Source organism: Solea solea, chromosome 4 (genome assembly GCF_958295425.1).
Source record: "Solea solea chromosome 4, fSolSol10.1, whole genome shotgun sequence".
NCBI lineage: Eukaryota > Metazoa > Chordata > Actinopteri > Pleuronectiformes > Soleidae > Solea > Solea solea.
The window spans coordinates 11,003,986-11,027,426 of record NC_081137.1 but is presented as its reverse complement, the minus strand read 5'-3'; the positions used below and the strand labels follow the sequence as shown (position 1 = coordinate 11,027,426).

Sequence of the window (23,441 nt, the reverse complement as noted above, 5' to 3'; positions counted from 1 at the left end):
TCAAAGACTAAATGTGACCAATTTTCATTTTATTTTTTATCACAAACTAATCAGTGTAAACCCAGTCGTCAAGTACTATAATACTGATTGTGCGCTTAAATGTCAGTTTTGTAGCAAGATGATGGAAGATGCGTTTTATTTTGAAAGAAAACCTTTTGGACAGGTATACAGGGACACGCGGTGCACACCACCGCTTCTAAAACACAAAGAAATCAGCTTGGAGGCCTGTTGCACTTTCACTAACCATCTAATGTTTGTTTTCCTTTTGCTCTTCCCTCTCTTTCTTGTTCTCTTTCCCTAATCTAGGTTGTAGCCGTTGCACTGAAAAATATAAGCAATGCACAACAAAGCCTGGTTCTGCCTTGCATGCTCCTGAATCCTTAACTCTTACAGGATTGATCAAAGCATTGCCTCTGCCTGAAACAGACGCTGCTTCCACTAATCCCACAGTCTGATCTTCCACGTCTAACCGCTGCGTTTTGTCACTGGGGAAGAGAGGATTGGTGGACGGAGGTGTGGGCGGAGGGGACGGAACACCATCGTCCTCCACCACTGGTCCCTCCCGTCGTCTAAGATCTCCTTGCCTTCCTGTGTTTTTGGTTGTGTTGTGTGATGTCGTTGGGGACTGTGAGGCTTTGTGGTGTCTGTGCTGAGACTGACCGGTGCGCTGTGGTCTGTGCCTGTGCTGATGGCTGCTGCCCTGTTCTTTGGCCTGCTCACCTTCTCTGTGCTGCTGTGCTGCTATGATGATGATGATGATGATGATGATGATGATGATGATGATGATGATGTGGTTGTTCTTGCCGGGAGGCCCTGACCAACACGGCCTCTGTTTCCTCTTGAGGAAAACACACCTAGGCGCACACAAACAAAACAAATCACGCATCTGGAACGTGAAATGAACCCTGCTACCAAATGGACCACCTTCATTTATCTGTCCTTCCGTTTTTCCCTGAGTGTTTGACACGTGTGACCGGCTGCTTTAGTTACCTTCTCAAAGCTACTGTCTGTTGTTGTTTTTTTTATTTTGTGCGATGGCATGTGCTGAGACGTTCACCTGCTCATGTCGAGACACAATATGCAGTTTTCCTTTTTGTTGTTTAGTTTTCCGATAGTTCCATTTGCAGTGGTTTCTTTTCTACTTCAGGACGCTCTCGGATGAGGTTCAGACACACGCTGATGATAATATATGCTCACTTGTGTTGTTGTCGTTATGGAGTTTAACCTGTTAAAGTCACTGTGTATTGGATGCATTTGAAAACTGGGCACCTGGTGTAAATGCTGAATGACAGCTGAAATAAAAAGGAAATGTCAGGAATATTCCCGTCATCATCCACAATCTACATGGGAATGGAAAGAATAATGCTGGCTGTTTATGATTAATAGTAATGTCCATCCACTGAAGTGTAAAGTGCACTTTATAAGAACACGAGTTCCTTAGAAAGAGCCTTCTTTCAAGAGGTCAGACTACAAAAACAAACAAAAAAAAAAAAGATAAATCAGGAACCTGGCGCAAAAGTGTCCTATATCTCTGTAAAACATTACCTCTTGTGCGCGCTTGTGCAAACTGTTTGTGGTTGCTGGCTTCAGTTGGTGTGCTTGTATTTATATGTGGTGTGTGTGTGTGTGTGTGAGGGTGTGCACGGTCGACTGAGTGAGCGTACTGTGTCGGAACACCTAGGGTCAGTTTTTGTGAACGGTCGCAGTCAAACTTTGTGTTGCAAAATCCAACCGTATGTGATGTAAATACATTATTTAATGTATAGCAGATTAACAGGATTCTTCTAATATTTGTACAAACATTTTATATGTAAATGACATCACAACATTTTTTGAATAGGTACTGCTATGGCGATGACAGATGTGTATATATTTATATATTTTTTTCATGTATAAAATACTGTGTAAAAAGCTGTACAATTTTTAGAATGGGCCAATACATGTTTTTTATGTTACTGTAAAAAATTCATATTTTTGTAATTGCATGTGACTACCATTCTGTACACACAGTTTCTGTTTTCATCCATGGAAGACAATAAAATGAGGCTTGTCATGTAATTACAGGATATATACGCTGTTCTTTTACTGTTTGCACTGGATATTATGTTTTTTTCTGAGCCACTTTTGTACATATTTGGAATCATCACTAGTATTTGCAAAAAAAATTTAAACATTATTTTGGCACAAACAGCAAGCAGCACATTGTGGATTACATGGAAAAGTGTGTCAATTGCTCTCACATGCTCAAAATCCTTTAAAGAAGTAAATGAATATGTCGGCGTCACCACAATAAGAGGTTGCTGAGTCATTGTTTGATAGTCAAACGTTATTTTTCATGGAAACAATGGCTGAGGTTTTTTATGACGGTGATAGTAAATGTAATTTCTCTATGTGACATTATAAATGTTAACAGTGCAAGTAACGCTACTCTTACTGTATTCATTTTACTGTAATTGTTGCCAACAATTCACAGGACTTTGTTATTACAACACGGAAAATGAAGACAAAAGACATGTTTTATGGCACTGCACTCGAGAAAGAAATATAGAATTTGTTATGAAACTCAAATGATGTGTATAAAACTTAAAAACACAAGACCAGGACATTCAGTGATCATTTAAAAGCCATAAATAAGCATAAACGTCTTTACAGTGCATTTATAGTGCATGCAACACTCAAGCTCTGTATCCCCCTTAGTGTAATGTATTTGTTGCTTCATATAGTATGTTATGCAATATTGTAGAAATGCAGTATTGGTGAAAACAACTGCAGCAGCACAGATGTGTATTTGACATTTTTAATGCTTTATGTATAGTATAGTATAGTATAGTATAGTATAGTGTAGTACAATGCAGGGACATATGGTTGACAGATTATTACATCTGGTTCAACCTCTCTTTAATAGAGAAGCAGTATAATAGTTTGACACTTATCATTTGCATGAATGAGTCTCAAGCTTTTGCAATTTGGTCAAAAACGCTGAGAATGTATGACGTGAACAAGTGACTAAATGAGTCTGATCAAGAAATAGTTTGAGAATTTTAGAATACAGATTACCAACAAATATTAAAGTGGGAAACGGTGAGCATGAAAATAAGCTGCTTGTTTTCGCCCCTGCAAACGGAAAAACAGTCAAAAAGAAACTTTACTCATTCTCTGGTTTATAATGAAGCCTGCGAGTACTGTTGTGTACATGGTTTTGGAGAAGAAGCTGCTGAAAAGTAAGAATACACATCCTGCTCTGCCTCTAGGTGGCACACTGACCCCACAGAGAGTTTTTTACATTCGGAACATTTACATTTTTTTTTAAGTTGTGCACATTTTACATCATTTTTCATGACATGTATTCTTTTTATTCTGTATTGTGTAAACACTCAAGTGTGACACACTCATGTTTATAGAACTTGGGACATCTAATTCAGTTTAATTTATGTAAAAAATGATGGAAACCAAATGGGCATCTGTAGTTAACACGTCCAAATTTGGTGTGAGAATTTTGTTAGTTCATTTATACCGGAGGACAGTTCATGTAGTCAGTGCTTTATAAGCCTCAAAAGAAACAGTTTGCCTTTTTTATGCCTTTCTGCTGAGCCAGCTTTTCAATGGTGAATTGATCAAAAGTATATAATACGAGGCCTTGGCTGCTGCCAGTGAAATGAGAAATACTGCTCGGATTCAGACCTTGAAGCCTGTTATCAGCGAGGCTGCATCCTAAGTGTGGCTTTGACTAATAAGAATGATGGATGGGCTCTGAATACTGGTATCACTCCAGCAGAAAAGAAAGGACCTTGTATCCTCAACTGTAACTAAACGCTCTCTGACTCCAACTGGTACTGAGTCACATGACCAGGATTTGGTGAAAAGAAAACTGTTTCCTTTACTGCCACACAAGACACAAAATGTCCTTTATTTCCTGGTCAGTCAGTTTAAAAATACCACAACCATTTGTTTGTTGATGTGCCATGACCAGATTCTCAGACGCACTTTATTAGAAACACCTGCTCAACCTACTTGTTAATGCAAATATCTGACCAGCCAATCACATGGTGGCAAGTCAATGCACGCGCTGAATGTCAAACCAGCAGCAGCCAGATACCACAATGGACACTTCATTATCATTTATTTGTTATTTCTATTTTCATTTTTGTTCGTTTTATTGTATTTTTTATAGCACTTGCCTCTGTATGCTTTGTTCTATATATCGATGAGTGTGTGTGTGTGTGTGTACTTTCATCTCCACAAATTTGTTGTGAAATCTGGGAGACAGACAGACAGGCAAATGAGAGACTACAACTATCTGATCTTGTCTGGTCTTGGTACTTTCCTTAAAGGTGACATAGAATGCTTGTATCGCACATATATGTTAGTTATGGAGGTCTACTCACATATATTAACTTGTTTTCATGGTTAAAAACCTCCTAGTCGCTGCAAACGAGCCGATCAAAATATCTCCTCACTGACGCTCTCGTCAGCCGCGCTGTTTCAGACCAAAACCACACCCCCAGAACGTGGACTGTGTTGTGATTGGCCAGCCAACGAGAGCTTTCCCACTGTCCTGTGATTGGCCAGGTACCTGGAAGTGACGTAATTGGTAGGCCAGCTCACAAATACACAGCTCCCCCTGTGGCACGGTGGATGCTCTGCATCTCAGCAGCTACAACGAGAGTAGTTCTTCTTCTCCTCGTGAGAGGAGTGGTGAGGATTTCTGATGACATCATCAGCATAGGGAAGTGCCGATCCACTTCGCAGAGCCCAGGAAAACAATAAAACCCTATTTTCTCAGCACTGAACTGAACTGTTTGTTCTGAAACTTTAGGGTTTCATAAACGAGGTAATGACGCAGATACACACACAAACGCAGCGTTAATTGGAGCTTCCCGGTCTATGTCGCCTTTAATGACACTGCCCACAATCACATCCAGTTATTCATGATGGATGACGGTAAAAAAGATGACACACGACACTTCACGCACACACACGCACACGCACACACACACCCTGGCTGTGAGGGTAAATATGCAAATTGTCATTTGAACAACGGAACAAGTGGGACTTTCCATTACTCAAGAGAAGGTCTTTTTGAGATGAAGTCATTTGTCTCCCTTCTGTTTTCATTTCCTCTTGAAATTATTTGAAGTGGAAGTTTTTTCTAGTGTGGTCTGCATAAGGCCCTGGCACAGAGTCAGCACTGACTGCGTTGTGCACGTCCCGGTCTCATCCCCTGCACCGAGTACCAGCTTGAGTCACAGACACAAGCTCTGAGTGAAAACATGGCAGCCAGCATGGACACAAGGGAAAAAGAGATACTAGCGACTTAACAAAAAGCTCACCTATTGACATCTAGGGCTGCTTTGGAGTGCAGTACCAACTGTTGCAGGGTTTGGTAAGTTTGTGTGATTTGGATCATTCTGGAGGAAGACCAAAATCACAAATGACAAATGTGAAGTTGCCGTTGGAAACACTTCATGTCCCACACTAAAGTCCATAAATAAATTCAATATTTCTAGCTTGTGGGGACACAGGAGCTGCTAATAACAAAATAACACCATTTAGAGTCACTGTTGGAGGCAGCAGTGGATCCACAACTCCTGTGGGTTAATGTTAGGAGGTTAAGGTTAGGGTTAGTGTAAAATTGTTGGAAGGGAGAGTTAAAACAAGTGTAATTTATTGATTTATTCATTTATAATCAGAGCAAGAGCTCATGTCTCAGTGTAGTCACTGACACACAGTCAGCACTGACTGTGTGTTAAGCTAATACTAGCAAACTCATTATTATTTACAGCAGTGACTCTCAAAGTGTGGGCTGCGGTCCCTTGTGGGCCGCGCTTGTACTGCAGGTGGGTCGTGTAAGGTTATTAAAACTAAATTAAGAAGTAATCTTGCCGTTTCTTTTTTCTTTTTTTAAACATTGGTGTTAGACCTAACAGCTGTTTATTTATTGCATTGAGACATGAGGTCTCATTCTCAAGAGAGAGACCATATAAACACTGAAACATGTCTCTCCTGTCGTGTTGGTTTAAGATAAGATAAGATTTATTTATATTATATATATTTATTTATCTCACAGTGGAGAGAAAACGGCGCCACATTAGATTTTCACATCTTACAAGTGTGCTGCTGCATATGGAAATGGATGATTTACGATATTATTTACTGCAACATTAGTTTCGTACATCGTTCCTTTCATCTGAACAAGAACGACAAGAGACTATAGGACGGCTCGATGACAAAAGACCAAGAAGATGCTCGCTGGAGTCTTTGCTGGTGGTGGAGCGTGCAGTGTGCTAACTACTGATGGCTGTGTTTGGAGGTCTTGTGTGTTTGCTGGTGTCACATGCAGGGGTGAAGCAAGTTGCCAAATGAAGCATTTCATAGAAATTGAGTTACATGTGCAGGTGCAGATATGAAACAAGTGACAAATAAATTCCACAGGAAACAGAAACATACGATGACAGAAAGGAGGAAGTGTACCATTTACACACCACTGCAACACGCAATGTTACCCAACAATAGCTCTTTGTAGTTTATCTTAGTAGTCATTGCAAAAAGATCAAGTGTTAACTGTGTCTTGTTACCTTTTTTTCCCCCCATAGATTGTATATGAAAAAGGACATGGGACAATTTTTTTTATCATATTCTGTTGAAAAAGAGGTGGAACTAGTGATTGAGACCATTTACTGATTTTACTTTTAGAAATCAAGTGAGAAGTTGTAGTAAAAGTTATTTTCGCTACCAGTGGAGTCGCGCTCTGGTGGCTGAATGCTACTTCCATCCTACTTCCTACGCTTCACTTAGCCAGACTGTGTCCGACTCCAATACTGTGTATAGTTTTCCTACTTTCCTGCTCCTCCACTCTGTACGCACACACCTGCTGCTCATCTCCTGAATGCTACTCTACAACCTCCTGCAATAAATACCAGCTCTTCAGCTCCAGTCTCCAACAGAGTGTCATTAATCCTCAGTGGTAACATCAAGGCCGAATTCTGCTTCAGTTTTTACTTGTTTTGTCTCTTTTGTCTCTTGCATCGTCTTACCTGCTCTCTTCTGCTCTGCCGCAGATGTTTACCTCACCGTCTTTGTTCCATGTAAACCATCTCTCTTCATATCCACCTGCCTGCACACTTGACCTCTGGATACCAACTTTGCTGCTTTGGATAAATCCTTTTTATTTCTTGACTTTTGCAATTAAAACTGCTGAGCATTGTTCTGTGTCTTGGGGTCTGCATGACTGGGTCCAGTCTGCAGTGTAAGCTTGCAGTCAGGGACCACAATTGTTTTTTCCTACTTCTGAATGCACTCTTCTTGTCATCTTTCCTTAACCTCATGTAGTTATCCAGTGAGGGTAAGGAATAAATGATAGGATGGACTATCCGATGGCAGCCTGAGGTCCTCAGCTGATCAACAGTTATGAAACAACCTGGATGGTGATTGGCCTGCTTAGGATCTTTGGAACCAATTGACTCTATGCAGGGAGCGTCATTTACAACTTCCACTAAAATATAAGCAAGTTCCTTCCTCGCTAAGGGGAAACTAAGGGGACTTTTTACGGTACTGTTTACATTTTTAGTAAACGTCTTCAACTCAAGCAAGTCCAGTCACACACAGCTAACTACTGTAGAAGATTATGAGAACCTTCACCATATATGGAAATTTAATATATGGGTGTGCAGTAGCTCAGTGATATAGCATGTCATCTTTCAACTTGAAGGTTGTGGGTCTGATTCCTGGCTCTGCTAGTCTACATGCCGATGTGTCCTTGGGCAAGACACTTCACCCCATGTTGCTCCTGACGGCTGTGCCGGCAGCGTGTGAACGTAGAATGAAAAGTGCTGCATATAGATGTGCTGTATGAAAGTGTGAGTGAATGGGTGAAACTGTAATGTAAAGCAGCTCTGAGTGGTCATCAAGACTAGAAAAGCACTATATAAATATAGACCATTTACGATAATATAAAGGTAAAATCATGCTGGTCGTGAGCTTCTCAGTGACTCATTGTCTTCTCTCTATTCATCTTTCATGTTTCACAGATGTCTCTTTGACCAACTGACTGAACAACACCAAAGCCACTTCCTTTACTTTTAATAGACCAAAATAGAGAAGTAGAACAAGACAGCGTCATGAGTCTGCCACGGATTTGGATTACTGTCATTCTCTCACCGTTCCTCAACAAACACAGCGTTCGTTTCTTTTCACTGGCAGCACATTTTTATTCAGACACCAAACATTGTTCTTCTGGCAGCTAGAACAAGAACATCAACAGTGTAAGTGCCTGTGTCTTTTCATACATACTTTGGCTTTTACCTCTGTTACCACAATGACCAGTGCGTCAAAGATGAACTGTGATAATGGAACATTTAAGAAGAAGAAATGAGTGTTTATAATAATAACCTTTGTTTCTGTTCTAAATGGTTATCATAATCTAAAGGTGCAAACAAATTGAAAGGATTCTAATTTTGTATTTTGTTTTTAATCATCAAATACTTTTTAAAAATGATTAATTATTAATTAATTAATTAGTCATTTTACAATAATAAGCAGGTTAGGTTAAACACCCCAGCACATTGGGTTATTATTTCAACCCAAATAATTGGTTAATATGACAACTTTGTTGTGTTAAGGAGACCAAACACTGGGCTAATAAAAAATACAACCCAAATTCATGGTTATTTATGGAAATGTCTTTTACTGCTACAAACGTAAAATACATTTGCATATTGCATAACTGTGTTAATAAATTCACAATATCTTTGTGAATTTATTACAAAATCAAGTTAATTCAAATCATATCAATTTTTACTTATATTTTCTTAGATTTTTTAAACGCAGCACATTTTACAGTAGATTTTCATAATTTAAGATCTGTCACATAATTTACTAATAATTTTATTATAATATAATAAGGTTCTTCACCAAGGGGCTCCCTCGAAACACTTCTGAATTCACACTCTAAACAGAAAACCTGTGAAGAAATATTGAATACACATATGTTATTGTAAGAAATAAAACTATAATTTTTTATTAACACTTAACTGATACTGATTACACCATATTGTGATTTTATAAATGACTCATCTTCTACCACTTTATCCTCATGATGGACGTGGGGGGGGGGGGGGCCGTGTAGAGATACAAAACCATCCGCTCTCACATAAACATTAAACATACAAAAACACACTATTTCAGCTAAGACCGGAAAACAGAGTTTTTTATCACGAGTGAAAACGGTAAGTGTGTGAGTCAAATCATAGTTCAGAATGAGATTGTCAGTTGTCATTACACCTCTCTGGTTGACTCCATGTAGTGCCACTCATCTCACTAAATGAAATTACCCAGTAAATATCATACATACGGCTGAATATGTGAAGACAGATGGGCAGATAACAACAATACACAACAAACAAAACAAAACACAAATACACCGACATTGTGGAATAATCCACAATGTCGGTGTATTTGTGAATGCGTTGTTTTGTTTTGACAGCTTTTAATTTTTAATTTAATAGTGTGTGAGATTCACTAAAATAAATGCATAGAAAAATACAAAATACACAATTAATTGATATTTTTGTTGAGTTGAGTTGAGTTGTGGACACCGACATTAAATGTTCGGGCAAAACAAGCTCAGTCAGTTTGTTTGGGTTGAAATAAACTCTGAGAATGAACGTTAAAAGACATGAGTAGCTCTCCATTTTCATGTTGTCAACGTAACCCTCAGAAGAAAAAGGTTGGATTTAGTGTCCAATTTGCCTAATCCCCAAATCTGCATGTCTTTGGTCTGTGGGAGAAAAACCATGCACACACGGGGAAAAATTTTTTTTTTTGTTATATATCAATGTTTATATCAATATTCATGATGATATTCCACAGAATTGTATTTGTTTCAAAATAAATCAATACATAAGAAAAACAGAGATTAATAGCTCCGTGTAACTTGATTTTAAGTGGCGGGCCGCATGAAATTGATTTTGGGGATGCAGTTTGAGACTCTGTTTAAAACAAGACTGGTCAAGACCTCAAGTGACCTATTTGTATGAGTCATTAATATCACTGGATGGAAAAAGAAAATCTTTAAATGCAACCATGAACATAATTAGTCAGAATCTTTAGTTATCAGTAAGCCAGCCGATGCACTTCCCCCCTGCCCCCTTTATACAAAGGAGGAGGAGGAGGAGTTGTATGTTTGTCTACTGTAAAGTTTGATCGCCTAATCCACACAGAATTCACTTGCAAAACAACATCTATAAGAAAAGACAGCGAACACGACACACTGCTGTATCACTCCCTCATTTGGGAAAAAGAGCCTGAGATGTGACAGCAGAAAATGGAGATTGATGAAGGCACCTGCAATTCTATGGGAAAAAAAGAATAGCCTATTAACTTGGCTGCTTTGCCTAGGTATGTATGAGTAGACAGGACATTATTTTATTATTGGTAATTTTGAGTCTCAGTGCAGAATTATAGATGAAATATACGATCTTGTCAAATCCCATAGTGTGTTTTCAGAGTGTGAGTGGGCCCCCCATCTAAAACTGAGCTCTGTACTTTGCAGAGAGAATATTACAGATACAAAATCCTTATAAAAAATGAAAACCAATATGTTCCCAGCTACAGAGCACTTACGACTTTATATGCATGTATATGTGTGTAATTAATTAATTACACACATGCATATGCATATATATGTGTGTGTAATTCTTCAATTCTAAGTAAAGATTTGTATTTCCTATTCTATTCTAATCGTTATAATTATTAATGTTTTGATCTTTTTTTTGTAAGATCTCATATATTTATGATGGCGACAGGTTTGTCAGTTTGGTGTGTTAAGTCAAGATTCTCAAGGGTAAAAAAAAAAGGTGTGGACTCTGTGGTGACCACTCCATGTGTGAAAATGATGATTCATGCTCCGTCAACCATTGTTTCACAATTTTAGCCTGATTTAATCCTGTCATTGTCGTCATCGGCTGACCTATTTTTTTGTTAGCTCCTCTGAAACCCAACACACACTGACTTCTGAGGCTCTTTTAAATATCATGCCCCTCCCATTGGCTCCGTCACACATTGGTGAACCGAGAGCTGACCAAACGCAGTGACTCCAGATTATAACACTGGCCCTACAGGCTTGTATGATATCTGAACCAAGAATTAGGAGTATGTGCATTTTGGGGGGCTGGACAGTGTATATAGTGCACTGGATTTGGTCATGATGCTTTCTGCCTTAATGTTTTAATCATGGATTGATCGTGGCTTGGTCTTGGTTAGCAGGGTCACAGGCTCATATTTATCAGCCATCTAAATTCCAAAATGTATTTAAAACTTAAATGCCTTTCCATGTTTTCTTAGCTCACAACATGAACGGCGTCCTCCTCCTGCTCTACTGTGTATCTGCCCTATTGTATGGAGCTGATGGTAGAGACCAAGATGAAACTTCAAACAACAGTACAGCAGTCAATTCCACCAGCAGTCCAGAATTCCCTGCTAGTTTCACCAAAGCTCCTGAAAACAGCAGCATGATGACCAGTGAGACAAGCACACCTGTCCTCTCAGCCTCCAGCAGCCACAGCACCACGACTGCACCTGTCTCAACGCACAGGACCACCACAACCGCAATCCCACCCACCAAGGAATCGACCAAAAAGGGATGTGGGGTGGTGTACCTGGTGAGTGGAGTGCTGATCCTAGTCTGCACTGTTCTGTTGCTCTCCACTTTGTTGTTGCTATGGAAGGTGTGTCAGCTCAGACAACGCCTCAAGTCACTGAGTAGCAACGGAGACCTGATCAGCAACTCTGAGTACTGGATGGGAACGGCCAGGAAGAACAAAAGCAAACCAGAGGTGGAAGCCGAACAGACTGCCGTGTTAATGAGCGATTTCAGTGAGACACAGGAGGACGTGGGCAATGATAATAATGAAGACGAAGGCGGGAAGGGGGAAGCCAAGGAGAACAAGGACGGGCAAGTGGGAGAAGAGAAGAATAAGGAGGTGGCAGATGCTGTCAGCAGCAAGGAATTTTTGTCAGGTGAGAAAAAGAAAGAGATGACTGTGACTGAAAATTCTCTCTCCTCAAAGCAGCATGAGGATGCCACTGATTCCCAGTCCAGCAACGCTGTAGCTGCTTCCTCCTCCTCTTCCTCTGAGGCTGCAGAGAAACCAAAGGATGCAGTGTAGCGCTGTGTGCATGTGGAGTTTCCAGAGTGACTGCCTTTCACTTGTCTGTGGCGTTTAAAACCCCTTGAACTGTGATTTACTCTGTACTCACAGACTTTTGCTTTTCCAGACTTCCTAAATGGGTCAAACCAGAGTGATTCAGGATTGCATTTGTTCAGCTGAGGCTGTGTTTCTGTCTAATTTGCATGTTTGAATATTATATTATATTATAATATTTATTTCTGCAGATAAATGTGTGCATGTTTTATACATTCATTTTGAAGCATTATTTGAAACAAGCAGAAGAATAAAACTCCGCTAACAGAAAACTGTGTGTGTGTGTGTGTGTGTGTGTGTCCTCATGGAGACCAGAACCTGGCCCTAATGAAGTGGAACCTCATTTCCGAGGAACTGGTGAACTTTAGGCGTACGATTTGAATTGTGAAACTGAAGTGACACTGAGACAGCCACCTGATGTTTATTTGACAATCTTAAAAGTTTACTAGACCAGGGTGGTTATGCAGGAGCTGTTTTTCTGGACCTGAAATTAGCTTTTCATACCATTAATCATGATGTGCTTCTTTCAAAATGTTCTTTTTCTTCTTATTATTATTATTATAATAGTTTTTTACTTTTTAATAGTGCCCTCTGCCAGATTAAGTCACATCTGTCAGAGAGAATACAAACTGCACATAATTATAGGAAACTCAAAATCACCGTCACTCAACTACCCAGCTGGAGTTCCACAAGGTTCAATACTGGGCCCAATCCTATTCAGTCTCTATGTCAATAATGTACTAAATGATTATAGATCTGAGAATTCAACTCCACACGGTACTTAAATATGCACATGCACAAACAAAGCAAGAAACTCTTTTCAATGTTCTCAATTGAGAGATGTGGTGGTAAAATTGAAGGCTCTTGGTGGGGTTTTTGATTTAAATTTCATTTTCAATGAGAAAAAAAAAAAAAAAGAAAATATTATGATTTCCATCATATAAGACCATATCTTACTATAGAGGCAGTGAAAACGAACATGCATGCAATGATCTTTTCTTACATAAGTTAATGTTACCCAGCATGGCCACTTACAAGTGCAAGCAAGGCCCTTTGAGTCTCAGCAGTCAAATTTCTGGGCAGGAAACTGCAGGGGTGGGGTAGCTCAGTGGTAAAGACCGGTACTATGGTTGCAAGTTCAACTCCACCCCTGGCAGGTTGTACTCAATTCCCTTGTAAGTCGCTTTGGATAAAAGCGTCTCCTAAATGACATGTAATGTAATGTAATGCAGTGTCATTAGTAACATGCTAGACATTGACATATCAGATCATTTTGGATGTCTGTTTGCTTTTTAAATGGGCTTGCCCACCACTATTAAATGATTTTGTACAGACAAATATAACAGTGTATAACTACCAGAGTGAGTGGGGCCTGTAGTGTGCTCAAGAGCAGGACCACATGTAGTCATATAGTTGTGTCAGTCAGAGGCTCACATTCATGGACTCACAAGGACTGTGGACTATTTAACGTTAAAAAAACAACAACCAGTCATGCTCTAGCTCTCATACACTGTTTATTATACATTTTAATTCTTTGTTGTAGAAAGGCTACGAACTGGATTTTTGAATGGAATGGTAGCTTTGACATCGGCCTAACATTTGAGCAAGCAGAAGGGTGAATGCAAGGTTTTTTTTTTTCTCTTTCTTTTCTTTTAAAAGCAGCTGCACTAGTGCATGTTTAAAAACCCCAGCTACAATACTGAAAGAAAGACTACTATTAATGACAGCAAGCTCAAGACCTCTTTAAATAAACAGACGAGGGTTGAAACATGCAGGTTTCATAAGGTCAATAATCTAATTTTAAAGTGGAGGGGTTGACAAGCTCAGACTGAATAAAGACATGACAGTAGGGGACAAAAGTTGTTGTAACTTTATTAACAGAAAAGTGGAGAACATTTTTTTATACACTTCAGTAGAGGCTTCTGGACCTGTAGATATGTTGCATAACAGCAGAATCACAAATAAATGCACATTTTCTTTACACAATTTTGTTCAAATTTAAGGCAAGAGAGAGAGAGAGAGAGAGAGAGAGAGAGATGGGGTAATCAGCACGCAGAGACTGTGCTTTTTTCCGGGCAGAGCCACTCAACTCAAAGGGAATGTTCTCTTTTCAGCCCAGCCTGTGCTGACAAAGCAACACAAAAACTCTTTTCAAAAAAACAATACGGAGCGGCTTCCGCACGTCTTGTGCAGATATTTGTCCACCTTACTCGTGACGTCGTCATGGCTGTGCCCCCCCGGTCCACAGCACGGCTGAGGTCAGTCTGAGAATAAGCCGTCAAGCAGAAGAGAGAGGTAGAGCGGTGGAAAGAGAGACGTACGTGACTGAAGAAGTAACATGAGACTGTAATCAGTAGAATATATTATCGTGTCACATTGTATACGTTTAAACACTGACTAACATCTGAATCACCACTGATCTGTCCCACGGCAGTGCAGTGTGGGATGGAGAGTTGACTGTATTGCTGATGACATGTAGGAAGCTGCAGTAAAGGTCAGTCTTCTGCAATACATTTTTGTAGCAGCAACTACTGTATATATATAAACAAACACAATGAAAATTACAATGAATGACAATATAATCATACTTTGTGAAGGGCAGTGGTTAATGGAGTGATGGAAAGCCACACTTGTTAGTAAATTAATGGGCAGATTTTGAGAATGAATATGATTTTTGAAAACCTAAGCATTGTCTTCAAAGCCTTTAAGATAAAAAACAAAATCAAATTTCCCTTCCCTTTTCCACTTCTCCCCTCCCACCAAGCACTCTCCCTCCTGACCCCTCATTATCTGAAACTAAAAGTACTGGCTTGTCCTTCTGGAGCTGCAGTACTGAGTAGTCTGTCACATCCAAAAAATGAATACAGTGTGCGACTGAATCTGCAACTACAAGCTCTAATATTGGTAACTATACACATTATAAATACCACTTTAGTAACATTTTAGTATAGCACATCTATTAAACTTCATTACAGATATATTATTATTTTGTATTTTATTTTAATGAGGATTGAAGAAGTGGATTTGAATGTGTCATTTTAAAAGGGGATTGTTACACTTTAATGTGTGTTAAAATGGAAAATTTAGGACAAAACTAGCTTTTTAAAACAAACAAAAAAAATGTGCACACCAATGGTGAACACTCAAACCACTTAGGATTTTGTGAAAACCATTGTTGTAGCTTGTTACTGGTAATTAAAGCTCAATGTAAGCCATACTAACTTATTAAGACACAGTTTTAAAATGAGATTATTCTTCTTGGGCAAAATTTGCTTGCCAATATTTTTTTTCATCAAAAAACAAGAAGAATGGGGCCCCCAGACAATTGCCTGGCTTGATGTGACATCCCTGAATAGAACTGGTTCATTTAGGAAATGTATTGGAGTGAAAGTTGTTTAAAAGAACTTGAGGTACGTACATCCCCCCCACCCCCAAAAAACATGAATTAAATAAAAAATTTAAGTACAGTTACAAAGTGTTAAGATTACATTAGGTCACTGTTGTTGGGACACTTTGGTGAAACATCTAGCAGTTTCATTTGTTTTGAATACAAGCTGGAGTGAAATTAATGAACCAGTGAATACATTTAAACACAATAACAGCAGTCAGTTTGAATACAGAATTAATTCTTGGAAGCTGCCAGATTTAAAATGGACTTGTATGCAGGGGAAACCTCCTTACCCCCCTCCTAATACTTCCCCACACCATCACACCATCACCCCACCCATCCCATCCCATCTCTCCCCTCTACAGCACAGAGTAAAGCACACAGAGCCTGCAGTGCCTGATCGCGCTAACCCAAAAGATCCACATAAGAAGCTGCTGTATCCACTCCCAGCTACTCTAAAGAGGACGAAAGGATTCCGACCACAAGGCAAGTGAGGGCACAACTTCAAAACCTGCACTGGACAAGTGAAGTGAGTGTCCAATTACATGAAGCGACTTCAAGCATAGGAAGAAGAAAAAATCACCTTCAGCAGAGCAGCAGCTGGTCCTTAGCTTAATAGCACGAGAGCAGAGAGAAGAGGTACTGGACAGCAAGAGAAAAAGGGAAGGAGCAAGGAGAGAAAAGTGACTGGAATGACAAGATGAGAAGGTAAGTAATGAACAAATGTAAAGACTGTTTCCATGCACACAAATGCAGTCACACCCTGGTGCACATACAGTACAGTGGATACTGCTGTTTCAGCAGTGCAGCACTCCTGGCTGCTTTTTTTCTTTTTTTTTCTACCAGCTGATGCATGAGTCCTCTGTGGAGTCAATATTAAAACCCATCTATTGAGCTAGTTCTCCTCCTCTGGGGACTGACTGCAGTCTGACAGCCGCTGATGACTGAACACACAAACCCATGCCAAGGAAAATGACTAGTGGGATTTCTCATCCTTTGTGAAGAAGGGTGTTTTTTGGGATAGCCCAGAATATCCTCTTGTACACACACCAGGTCAATTATGTATCAGTGGGATGCATTTCAGTTTTCAGTGCAGGAATAAATGGTGCATGAATAAATGGTGATGATGATACAGCTCTAAAACATGCCAACAGAATTGTAGGGGAGTCAGTCTGGCATCATATCAATGTGGGTATCTACAAGGACTGCAGTGCTATGCAGCAAAACCTGGACAGACCGTGTGTGTACATACACTGTGCATGTAACAGATATTCTTGCAATGGGTGGAGCTATTATGAAAAAAAACTTTGGTCCCTGTCAGACCAGAAACCCTGACGTGGACACCGACAAGAACATGTCCGAGCAATGTGGGTAAAATTGCCTAATTGTGATTTTATATACAACATACGGTATATTGTGAGTAGCAAAATAATGCATTTTAAGTCAAGCTTCAGAACAATATTGACAGTCTGAAACCATTGTCAAATTACTTCACACAACGTCGATTTAATCTATCAGCTCCACACAACTCAGTATAGCAGTGTTTAGATCTCCTGTTGTGTTGCCGGGCAACTTTCTTGCAGACGGCAGCAACAGCAACTTTGTGCTAGGTTGGAGTTTTACTGAAAATTAAAAGAAGCATTCACAAAAAGTCTCTACTGCTCAAAAATCCCTGGTCATTCAGCAGTTTGGCAGTATAAATGCTTCTTGCCCACACCTGCCCTTGGCTTTGCTGCTGTATAAACATAAATGCTCCCTCAGTTAGGGGTGATAGTATTGCATCGTTTCTGTTCATGAAGGTGCTGGCCATTATGACCAAACAACATAATATCAACAACAACACAATATCAACAACAAAAAAATCAAATGTCACACACTGAAGCTTTCATTTTTTTACTCACAAACATTCATGATGTATTTGAATACAGTGCATGTGGTCACACTTGCAGGTGTGAGCAGTTATACTTAGTTCTGTCTGCACACGATCAGATCTCGGAGGATAGATATTGATACCAGGTCTCAATGGTCTAGAGAGTCCAGAGTGGAACAGTTCAGTATGGCACTTATAGTTTTGCGTTTCCATTAGGAAGAGTATCAAAATAATCAGCCCCTACCTTAATATTTTTTTGGCACCCTTCCCTTCGGGTACCAGAGTAAAATGATATGGTAGATCAGTGTAGAGCTAAACTGGCTCCACCCACAACAGTCAGCTGATTAGGTGACAGAAAAACGACACAACCATACCGTACCATGAAGGAAACACAGCATTTGTGTCTTGTATTCAGTGTAGATTGTTTGAACTCACATGTAGCTAGATGATGAACTGATATTCTCATCTCCCTGTCTTTCTTTAACCAGACATGTGCTCCTGAGGCTTTCTCCCAAGCGTGTCCTCCTGGGACTACTGCTTGTGTCATTGCTTGGGTGGCACGTCCTCGCCGTGTGTCCCTCCTCATGCTCCTGCAGCCGCAGCCACCGGGAGGTGGACTGCTCCTGGAGAGGTCTAAGACAGCTGCCCGATGGCTTGCAGCACAACATGCGCTCCCTCAACTTGTCCCACAACCGATTTCACGACCTGGACAACCAGCTCACCATGTACACCCACCTCCGCATCGTTGACTTGTCTCACAACCGGCTGAGCCGCCTGCCCGTTGGCTTGCCCCGGTCCCTCTGGCACGTCCATGCTGCCTCCAACCGCCTACAGCTGCTGGACAAGAACGACACAGCCTACCAGTGGAACCTGCGGACACTTGACCTCTCGAGGAACAAGCTGGAGCGAGCCATCTTCATCAACAACACGCTCATCAATCTGTGCACCCTTAACCTAAGCCACAATCACTTCTGGACTTTGCCCACCAACATGCCCATGCATGTGGAGGCCATTGACCTGTCCCACAATTTGCTTGTGAAGGTGCTGCCCGGCTCCCTGGACAGACTTCCCAGGTTGACTCACTTTTACCTGCACGCTAACCGCTTTTCCACTCTGCCCTCTGGAGCGTTGGACAAGATAACATCACTTAGAGTCATCACCATGGGCAACAACCCTTGGGCTTGTCACCTTTATTCTGACATCAGCTACTTAATGTCCTGGACTCAGCAAACATCTGCTCATGTCCTGGGCTGCCCCTGCCATACTCAGTCAGTCTGTGGAGGTGTGCACCCCAGCAGGACTGGAGGGTGGCACTTCGCTTCCTACAACCTGCCTCCACTGGAAGCAAATGCCCAGGATCTGAGCTCCATTGCTCCTGGAGTCAGTGTTACTGGGTGGTTGCTTATCCCAAATACCCGTAGACAGCACTACCCTGTCCCCACCACTCCCTCCATCATCTCCACCATGTCTATTATTAATCACCTTTCTGCAACTGCCGGCGCAGCTGCCTCCGATCACATGCTCCACACTGACTCTCCGGTCCTTCCTGCCACTGACAAAGACTCACCCTCTGACTCATTCCACGCCACAGACAGATCCTCTTTTTCCATCAGCAGCGAAACACCCAGCAGGGCCGACGTGACTCTGGCCGCAGACCGATTCTTTACAACAGAGAGCACCTTTAGCCAAACAAAGAAAACAACAACACTTCGTACCCGGAGTGTGAGGAGGCAGAATCAGTCCCACCCCAGGGGCATCGGCAGCAGCAGCACAGCTCTCACTTCCTGTCCCTCAGTGCTCTTTCTCTACAACCTGGGGCTTCTGCTACTCACTCTGCAAAATGTCCTCTGAAAATGAACATGATGACACTGACAGCTTAGCGATTGCTGTGTGTTTCAGTTTACAGCACTGACTGGTGACGGATGTAGTTCCTACAGAACATAAAAAACAAGACCATTTACAATAGAAATTACAGGCACGTCTTCTAATTCCTGCTATGCTGAATATGATATGATGCTAATTTTATACAGTACTGTGCATAGGCCACCATTAGATTTGTTGTTTATTTATTTAATTTTAAAAATAAAAATTTATTTATTTAATCAGAAAATACAGGAAATGTGTATGCAGAATGAAAAAGGAAACAATTTCAGAAAAAAATAGCTTCTACAGTAGCCTGGGTGTGTTTTCTCTCTGCAAACACCTCTGACAACGACTTCAGAATCTCCTCGAAAAAGGGAACCAATCACAAACCCCTGGCACGGTAGAGACGGGTTTGATGCGACGATGACAGGGAAACAATGTCTAGCAGCTTTTGTATACATCCAACATGGCAGCCACTGAAGAGCAGTTGACCGTTGCTTCGATTTTAAGCGGCTTGCTCCACCTAGCTCCCCCCAGACGCCAGAAACTGGATAGAAAAACTACATCAAGCACATTTGTTGACATGTTTTCTGTCGCTCTGCATACGTCATCCCGATCATTAGTCTGATTGGTTGTAGGTCTAGCCAATCTAGTGTGACCTCTTTGTACTCATGAACAGCAGCAGGACTCTTTCAAAATCTAAATGGAGTAGAACCTTAAATAATGCAATTAGTAACACTTGTGTTTGTTCATGTTTAAAATGGTCACGTTCCAGGTCTATTTAAGACATGACTTGAGCATTGTTGCATGAGTTTAACTCCCAAGAAGCTTCTTAATATATAAGACCAACATTCAGTCAAATCATTCCATTGAAAATGCCAAAGATCACAGGAGGTATTAAAAATCGCTGGACAGAGAAAGAGCCTAAATCTAAAAGAGAACTCTAGAAAGTGCTGAAAGAAGCCTGGTATAATTTACCAGAATAAAGAGAAGTTCAAGATGTGCAATAAGTGCCAAATGAGTTCACACTTAATATTGACTTTTGCCCGAAGAAACCATTTTGTTCTAAAAATGTTGTATGATTTTATTTATTTTAGTCCACATATTTAGTATATTTTCAGTTTCAAAGATACAAAAATAAAATGGATGGTCATTGAAACTTTGCTGAAACAACAAAGTTAGTGGTGGCTTAAGTTTTTTTTGCACAGTACTGTGATTATACATTAAAACAAGTACATTTTCTAATAATAATGCTTTTTCTATCCCTGATGTAATGAGCACAGCAAAGCACATGATGGCACTATACATCCAGGTAACAGTTTACTCTCCAACTGAAGTGCTCGTCCACCTCTTCAGTCTCTCTGTTTCAGTGAGTTTTCTGCTCAGTGATAAAGTGCACAAATTACTTAGCATGTTTTAACTTTGTTTTCCCATTTTTATTTAATCTGTAAATGTCATATTTTCATTTTTTCTTCCTTTGACTAACATATGACACTCGCACAGTCAATTCTACAGTGTTTAAGTCACACCAAGCGAGTTCATTTCAAAAATTGTTGAATTAAATTGCTCCGAAAGAGTCAAATTTAACACTACGCCAGGGTGTTTTAGTTTTGAAGTAATAGTTTAAGAGTTAAATAGACTATTTTAGTGTTATACTGCAAAATTGACTGTGCAGATAATTTATTCATCCTCATGCTTAAGCCTATGTTACTATAATGGTCACCTTCTTGTGTCGTGTGACAAATCATATCACTCACCAGAGGAGCTTCTGGGGAAAATAATGATGTGAGAACCTACGGTAGCCATAACATGTACAGTGTATAATAACAGGACATGACGCTGTGGAGCAGAGGGCAAACAATGGACAGTGCTGTGTCACTATATCTTCAACAAACTCCCATGTGCTTGCTTTTGCATTTTGATCACATCGCCAACTTAAGTGTCCTTCATGATTCAGTGGCGCTCGTGAAAATTATCTGCATGGTGATTGAACGTTCCAGGAATGCTAACCTACTGGTATATTGCTGCAGAGCATTAAAGCACAAGACATTTTCAGCTTATTTGTGTGAAATGTTAAGATATTCAAATTGTGATTGCATTTTAAGTGGAAATGGCAGTGATGTGGCTGCCTACAGATTTTAACTTTTCGGTAATGCATTCACGTTAGACGTGCCAAAATGGGAGGAGATGCATTACACAGCCAGCGGCATTTGATAAACTAAAGTTTACTTTTGGATACTTCTCCAAGATGATCTCTGTAAAGTTAAATAAAATGTATGTAGTTACTCACATATTTTGATGAATGTGTGGATTTGACTCTTCTTTACGCCACATGTTTGTTTGATTCCACAAAGTGGAAGTGACTGGTTGTTTTTGCTTTCAAACTGTTTGCAGCGATACGTGTCTCAGAGGAGACGCAGTTTTATTTTTAGTATTCAACGACTACATCTCCCATGAGTCTTTGACACACAGTTGGTGTCAACTCTCATGAGGGCTGTAGTTGCTCAATGCTCAGAACACATTTAAGAAAAATAACCAAGGTTATGTTAATGAAATGCATCAAACTGTGGCTTATTCAGATTCAATTAGCAGCAAATGTTGTGTTTTTTTTTTTGTATTATTTATCAAGGGAAGGTCACCTACATTTATTCCGGCTAGACTTTGCCTCACAGTTAATCGCACCTGGAAACTACCCAGAACAAACACAGTCTTATCTGTTGGTCACTGAGCAAGCATTCTAAAATATCCCTTCCAAGCATTTTCTTTTCTTTTCTTTTCTTTTCTTTTCTTTTCTTTTCTTTTCTTTTCTTTTCTTCTCTTTTCTCTTCTTTTCTTCTCTTTTCTTCTCTTTTCTTTTCTCGTAGAAAGGAATAATCCGCTCTCCTCGAGAAGACTTTGTGAGACACAGACTATCCCAGGAGTGTGTGCTCTCTGTATGACCTTTATTGATGCCTGGAAGAGAAGTGAGAAAATCTCTCATGCTGAAACATCTGTGACACAGAAGCCATGGCTGCCTCCTGGCACTGTGCTGCACAGGAACAGTGAGAGGCTGTGAACAGGTGACGGCGTGGCACCTCCTGGAAAAAGCAATATGGAGTCACTGTTACCACCCACACGGTGAATGATAAACATCTGATGTCATGGCAGTTGGGCCGTGCGTCTTTCTTGAAGAGCTTGCCAAAAAAAAGGCTTGATGACTTGAAAATGAGTTCTCCCGTATATATAGATACTGTAACTGACATATCATAAATAATGTAGAAGTAGATAAATAGTACAGTGCAGCGATTCTGCGAAGAATAATACCTTTTTTTTTTAGATTTATTGACTGTAAACAGTACAATAAAAGTCAGAGAGGGTGAAAAACAAATGTCTGATCATTTTACAGTCTTCACTCTGCAAAATAAAACCCCTGCTCGATAAATTCTACATATTTATAGACTATAAACAGAAGCTAAACCAGGCAGAAACATGTGGTTAACAATATATATATATGTGTAAGTCTAACACAAGGGTTCAAAGAAAGTTAACTAAGTCTTCATTTCACACGCACATTCTCAACGTAGGTTCAGCTTTTAACTTAGTTTAATAAATTTGACAAATTATAAGGTACATCTTTGCTATATTTTGCCAGCTTGCTCACAGGGGTATAGTTTCATACACTATAAACCAAATTTATGAGGCATGACAGGGAAAATTGAAGATGAATTGTAAACTGTGACTGCAGCATTTCTCTTTTATTCTTTATTTATGGGTCTTTGTTTTTATCTTTCCGTGTGCCTTTGGCTGCACAACTTTAAAACATCTCTTCCAAATACTGTGTGTGTGTGTGTGTTTGTGTGTGTTGAGTGTGTGAGCTGGCCTCCTGGCCAATTATTTTCTCTGTGGACAACACAAAGTAATGTCAGATTTTTTTCCGCAGGCCTCTGGTGATAACTGACAAGGTGTAGACAGCTAGCATCATTTACTGCTGCCATGCCTCCCCCTCTTCATCTCCAGACCTGGCCTGGATTTTAGAGTGAGCTGCCTTCCTTCTTTCAGCCACATCACACTCACCCTTGGTGTACTTCTTTGTAGCAAGTAACCCCACTGCCCTTGAGTTCTTGTACTTTTAATCCCCCGC

General features: G+C 40.2%; 3 protein-coding genes across 4 annotated transcripts in view; all 3 read left to right on the top strand.

The window, feature by feature from the left end:
* Nucleotides 1–2,068, top strand: part of ksr1a (kinase suppressor of ras 1a) — a 41,591-nt gene extending 39,523 nt beyond the window's left edge. For both annotated transcript variants that reach the window (XM_058627664.1, XM_058627663.1), the window contains one exon: nt 307–2,068. In XM_058627664.1, coding sequence (XP_058483647.1) covers nt 307–313 — 7 coding nt within the window. In that variant the 3' untranslated portion in view covers nt 314–2,068. The remainder of the gene's footprint in view (nt 1–306) is intronic.
* A 6,072-nt stretch (nt 2,069–8,140) lies between these two features.
* On the top strand, nt 8,141–12,397 carry LOC131458708 (uncharacterized). The gene is made up of 2 exons (XM_058627915.1): nt 8,141–8,261; nt 11,341–12,397. The coding sequence occupies exon 2, from the start codon at nt 11,349–11,351 to the stop codon at nt 12,162–12,164; it is 816 nt and encodes a 271-aa protein (XP_058483898.1). The 5' UTR covers nt 8,141–8,261; nt 11,341–11,348; the 3' UTR covers nt 12,165–12,397.
* A 3,561-nt stretch (nt 12,398–15,958) lies between these two features.
* LOC131458568 (oligodendrocyte-myelin glycoprotein-like) lies at nt 15,959–19,520 on the top strand. The gene is made up of 2 exons (XM_058627743.1): nt 15,959–16,296; nt 17,947–19,520. Exons 1-2 carry the CDS (start codon nt 16,289–16,291, stop codon nt 19,307–19,309), a joined length of 1,371 nt encoding a protein of 456 aa, XP_058483726.1. The 5' UTR covers nt 15,959–16,288; the 3' UTR covers nt 19,310–19,520.
* The last annotated feature ends 3,921 nt before the right edge of the window (nt 19,521–23,441 follow it).

What these genes read in the sequence shown, in the direction of transcription:
- LOC131458708 (XM_058627915.1), top strand. Translation starts at nt 11,349, where the DNA reads ATGAACGGCGTCCTCCTCCTGCTCTACTGTGTATCTGCCCTATTGTAT.